The sequence below is a fragment of the Triticum dicoccoides genome, chromosome 5B (genome assembly GCF_002162155.2).
Source record: "Triticum dicoccoides isolate Atlit2015 ecotype Zavitan chromosome 5B, WEW_v2.0, whole genome shotgun sequence".
In the NCBI taxonomy this organism is placed as follows: Eukaryota; Viridiplantae; Streptophyta; class Magnoliopsida; order Poales; family Poaceae; genus Triticum; species Triticum dicoccoides.
In genome coordinates, this window is record NC_041389.1 from 538,393,674 (window position 1) to 538,399,272 (window position 5,599).

At 48.1% G+C, this 5,599-nt stretch overlaps 1 protein-coding gene across 1 annotated transcript; it reads right to left on the minus strand.

Moving 5' to 3' along the window:
• Positions 1-1,228: 1,228 nt before the first annotated feature.
• Positions 1,229-5,259, minus strand: LOC119311416. The gene is made up of 8 exons (XM_037587059.1): positions 4,707-5,259; positions 3,565-4,575; positions 3,362-3,485; positions 2,709-2,820; positions 2,275-2,539; positions 1,843-2,131; positions 1,696-1,756; positions 1,229-1,598 (listed from the first exon to the last, which is right to left on the minus strand). The coding sequence occupies exons 2-5, from the start codon at positions 4,002-4,004 to the stop codon at positions 2,349-2,351; spliced, it is 867 nt and encodes a 288-aa protein (XP_037442956.1). The 5' UTR covers positions 4,005-4,575; positions 4,707-5,259; the 3' UTR covers positions 1,229-1,598; positions 1,696-1,756; positions 1,843-2,131; positions 2,275-2,348.
• Positions 5,260-5,599: the final 340 nt, after the last annotated feature.

The window sequence follows — 5,599 nt, forward strand, 5'->3', positions numbered from 1 at the left end:
TGCACCTCATATGGGATTGCCCGATGGCAAAACATATGTGGAGTACAACGGCGTCATGGGTTGGCTGCTCCGCCCTGCACCCCGACATATGGAGAGAGGGATCAACAATCACTGCCAAGGTTAAGATGATCATCGACGCCGCTGCACCGACAGCCTTGAGAGGCACCAAATCCATGATCGCACACATCAGCTTGATGATCTGGATAAAGAGGAACGCTTTTGTGTTTCCTCTCAGGCCCTCGGTTCGCGGCGGCACATCGGGAGTGACGGAGCAGCAGCAGCTCGCCTTTCCACCACAGCCTTTCGTCCGTCGGCCATGCCTCTAGTCCGCAGCAGCTCCAGACCAGTCGCCCCTTTGCACATCTGCAGCTATAAACTACCCTCATCCAAAATCGTGTTTTGTTCTGATTTGCTATTGGTTTCAGGCTTCCCCAATATGAGGTACTAGTAGAGAGTGAAATATTTTCCACCCTCTCAGTTCTAAACCTAAGATTGTTTTCACCCTTGCCTTCCGTACAACTGAACGTGAGATGTAGTCTTAACCCTCCACCCAGCACAAATCCTTTTTTGTGTGTTTTCTGAATAATACAAGTATCAAGCATTTGGTGTTAACCTTCACTGGACTGGTGAAGGAGCTGAGCAGAGTACTCTCTGAGCGAAAATTTTGACGGGGCTTTTACGATGTCTTCAAACAATGCTCTCTTCGCCAAGGGCCTCATATGCCCGAACTCCGTGGCTGGTGGCCCTGCTCCCCACGGAAAAGAATTCTATGAGTCCAAGTCTCACGCGAGACCCATCCTGATAGATGACATGTGGCACTCACAAATCACAAAGTATCTACCCCACCCCCCACTTGAAATGAGGGGGGAGAGATTAGATGTTTTATGATTTGCGAACGCCACGTGTCTTCCATCGGAGCGGGTCTCACCTGCTAACCATGAGACCTGGTCAGCAGGATTATTTTTGTCCAGAACTAACGCACTACAAATCCGAATATAAATATATGTAGTTCGCAGGAGTGTCCATGATGTAGGATGAATGCTCACAACCCATCTTCGATCCTAGGGCATGTGTTGGCTTCCTCTCCTATTTCCAGACAGGAGTATGAAATGCAACATGAAGTAAGATTAATTTCCAATTTATGCAGAGTTACCTCCAGTAATTATATTTGTAACATTCAATAGCGCAAGTGACCACTGTGTTACAAGCAGGCAGGGTAGCAGATGGATTGCATTGCTGCGCATAACTGCAGACACTGCTATTATAAAATTCTTACACAGCAATCAGTGAATAAACTAGGTGTTAGTAATTGGAGAGACGGCCAGACAGTATCATTGGCATTAGCAATCGTCTTTGTATTTATCAGAGCAAGCAACTAACAGACAGGCCCATGAATTTAGGTGGCATCACACATAAGACAGATAACAGAATACCTCATAATCAAAATCTTAAACACAGCTAAATTTCGCACAATATTGCAGAAGTCTGGGACCAAGATACATTGCTGATCGAAATCTCAATAGGCCGGCCACCAAAGTGATCTAAGAAGCAGCAGCCTCATTAAGCTTCGCTAGCTCCTCACTGATAGCTCCTCCTCTCTGTTCACATAGTAATCAAATTTATCAGCAATGCATAAGTTGTTTAAATAATAATCATAGGTTTCGGCAAGCTTCAAGATTTCTTTTATAATCTCACCTTGATATTGTCAAAGCATGACCTTGAACCTGTGAAAGTCATCGAGGATCTCCCTCTTGGTCTGTAAATAAAGAACAAGAAACAGCAGCTATCAAAATAAAGGGAATGCTTTTTGATGTGAAAAAATATGATGGAATCGCTCCATACATGAAGGGGTCAAGAAATCTGATAATTCCGAACCGCAGTGGCAGCACACTGATGGATGCTCGATGTGGCACGTAGGGCACATTGACCTTGCTGGTGACTTGCCAAGCTGCTTATCCACCATTTTCTGGATGCTTTTAGCCTTCTCCTCCAACAATTCATTAGTATTGCCAATGAGTAAAAAGGCACAAGGAATGATAATTGATAAAGCCCACAAGCCCGTGAAAGCTTCTTCAATGGCTTTAGGAAAGCCCATAGTTGCTTTAGGCGCCAACAGCAAGAGCAACCCCCACTGGACAAAAAGAAGAATAAATGATTACATATGCAGAGAAAAATGGTGAACAGATATATAAGATAGCCAGGAAAGAAGAATAAATGATTACATATGCAGAAAAAAATGGTGAACAGATATATAAGATAGCCAGGAGAGCTTACTCCTAAGAGTTTACGCCATGGCTTGTTTCTTGGGAGACCACTCTCTTTTTCCATCATTTTTCTTCCAATGATTGCTAACTTACGCTTTGCTTCTTCTTTGTCGGAGGTTGCTTCCTCACGAATCTTTCAGCAAACAGACTTGAACAAAAGAAATCACACACAAAAGAAGTAACACCTTCAGACTCTTCAATCATTCTTTCAAGATCCGTAATCTCTGCTTCAATGAGTTTAAGCTTTTCCTTGAGATTTTCCAAGATGATAGAACCTACAGGTAAAAAAAAGTGTAAACTCACATAGTGCAAGACAGAGGATTGGTAAGACCCAGATTATAGAAGAGAAAATGGTGCCATAGGTTGACCAAAGTATCCAAGAGAGGATTGGTAAGCATGCCAAATGTTCTACAGAAGAGAGGAAGGATTAGCACGGGAGCATACCAGGTTGACCATCGGTTGAAGCCAAGACATATCCTCCAAACCAAGCACCGAGTAGAATGTTTACAAGCATGAGGGAAGAATTCCTGTTTGATGTCAGAGACGCAGGAAGAACCTATAACAGCAAAACAAGTGATGAGAAAAACCGGTAACACAAACCATTTCAACTAGAATAACAGCTTCTATTGTCAAACCAGGAGCAAAAGGACTTGGTCTCCTACTGTCAATGTTTGCAAGAGACATTTTGGCGGCTTCTTTTTTGAAAAAGAAAGCATTTCCATATGTCAGAAACTACTAAAAGAACCTCAACAGAGAACACACGCACGGCCTAAAGCTGGACAGCAGAGCAAATAAGCACAGCCCCCATAGCTGCCTTCCCAACTAAACCCAACATACCTAAAGTGTTGATGTTTCTCGCAAAATGATAACCAATCCAATAAGACAACATAGCAATCATAAAAACGCAGTAATCAGAATAAACAACATTGTAGATTGACAAAGATTATCATGTCAATATATCATAGATCACAAGAACATATGTACTCTAGCATACACCAACAGTATGTATTTTGGTAAGAGCACTACAGAGCATGGAGAAGCATGCTTCACATAACAGATGTGTATAAATGCGGAAGAGGGTGGTACAAGCAACAGACCTTGCAAGGGTGAAAGCTACGGTATGAAGCAGGTACAAGCTCTCGGAAGCCGTAAGCACTCCCCTGATAGACTGGTACAAGTTCCCTTGATGCATATGCACTCCCTTGGTAGATTGAGAAGGACCTGCAGCACCAAAGCATGATCAAAATTATGCAGGATATATATAACTCAGAGGGATAGAGCTGTATGGGAGTGCAAGTACCCCAGCACAGACAATGAAGAGGCACCAATAAGGGCGCGGATGACGCTCATGATGGGGGAGCAATCGCCTGCAGAGGAGACATTCGCGGCCAAGATGGCGTTGCCCTCCCTTGACGAGGAAGAGGAGCTCACGAGGGAGCGGATGGCGGTCATGATGGGGGCGCCATCGCCAGAAGAGGAGGCACGGATGGAGTTGCCCTCCCTTGACGACGAAGAAGAGCTGACGAGGGAGCGGATGGCGCTCAGGATGGGGGCGCAATCGCCAGGGGACGAGGAAGCGGCGGCGCGGTTGGTGTTGCACTCGACTGACGACGGGGAGCGACTGGCGAGTAGTGCACCGATGGCGTAGAGGATGGGGACGCCGTCGCCGTGCAGGGAGGGCCCCGCGATCGACGGACGGAGAGCCATGGCCGAGGTCACCGTGCGAAGAGAGGTCGCCATGGCCGCCGATCTGCAGCCCTCAGCCGCCTGGTAAGGAGGAGCAAGGAGAGGGAGGAGGCGCGTCTAGGGTTAGGGTTTGGCGATTGGAACGAGAGGGCCACCAGCGCCGCTTATGTCCTCCCGTCGGGCGGGCCAGAGCCCACGAGCATATCTGTTTCTGTTGAAGCCCAGCCTTGTTTGGATCTCGAAGGGCAGCCCATTAGCATAATCCCGCCCCCACGAGCATATCTGTTTCTGTTGAAGCCCAGCCTTGTTTGGATCTCGAAGGGCAGCCCATTAGCATAATCCCGCCCCCACGAGCATATCTGTTTCTGTTGAAGCCCAGCCTTGTTTGGATCTCGAAGGGCAGCCCATTAGCATACTCCCGCCCCCACGAGCATATCTGTTGAAGCCCAGCCTTGTTTGGATCTCGAAGGGCAGCCCACTAGCATAATCACGCAGGAGGCCGGCCACGGCCTTGGATCTCGAAGGGCAGCCCACTAGCATAATCACGCAGGAGGCCGGCCACGGCCTTGTTTGGATCTCTACGGGCAGGCCACGGCCTTGTTTGGATCGATCCCCTGGATGCGGTCTGAAACGATGAAACATATAATTATATATGGGTAAAGCAAACATCAAAAATAAACGTTACAAAACTACATAAATCTTTTGACATAGAACTTATAGATGTATCTAAAAATCAACAAAGGAGAGGAACCTCACCACCGAAGGTAGGGATGAAAGCGAAAAAAATTACAATAATCTTCATTGGTTTCATATCCATGAAAGCCTAATCTTCGCAAACAATCGCGGACGCCATCCACTTACAACCCTAGCGGAAGGGCACAGCCTCCGCGGCCCTGGGAGGCACTCATGCGGACGCCGTCCGCTTGCTACACTGCCTTCACGATCCTGGACAGAGCCTATCAAGTCGCTCATGCGAAAGCCATCCGCTTGAAACCCTTATCAAAGGGCACGGCCTCCATGGCCCTGGGCAGAGCCTATCAAGTCGCTCATACGGAAGCCGTCCGCTTGAAACCATCAAAGGGCACGGCCTCCACGGCCCTGGGCAGAGCCTATCAAGTGGCTCATGCGAAAGCCGTCCGCTTGAAACCCTAATCAAAGGGCACGGCCTCCACGGCCCTGGGCAGAGCCTATCAAGATCGCTCATGCGGACCTTGTAGGCCATGGCCACGGCCACGGAAGGCGTGGCTAAGGGTCAAGATTCAGATGCAGAAGATGAGAAACTTTGCGGCGTATAGAGAGGAAGGAGGGGGCACGGGTCGACGGAGGAGGCTGTGGTACGGGTTAAATAGCTGCTTGCCTGCGTGTTGTGTTTCCTAAAATAAAATAGGCTCCTTGATAGACGCCAGGTTTTTCTCGGATCGAAACTGCTTGGCAGACGACAAAGGTACGCACGACTGCTGCACGACGGGAGTGCTGGCCGTCTGCTACCCTTTGATGATACAGATGAACGAACGGATATGCACTATCGTGCACAAATCGTCTGAAACCATCGTGTGTTCTCGGATCGTTGAGCCTCCCTTCCTCCAGTAGAGGCCTCGGTCCTCACGTGCGGCGCAGGACAGGACCCGTATGTCAGACGCGCCAACCAA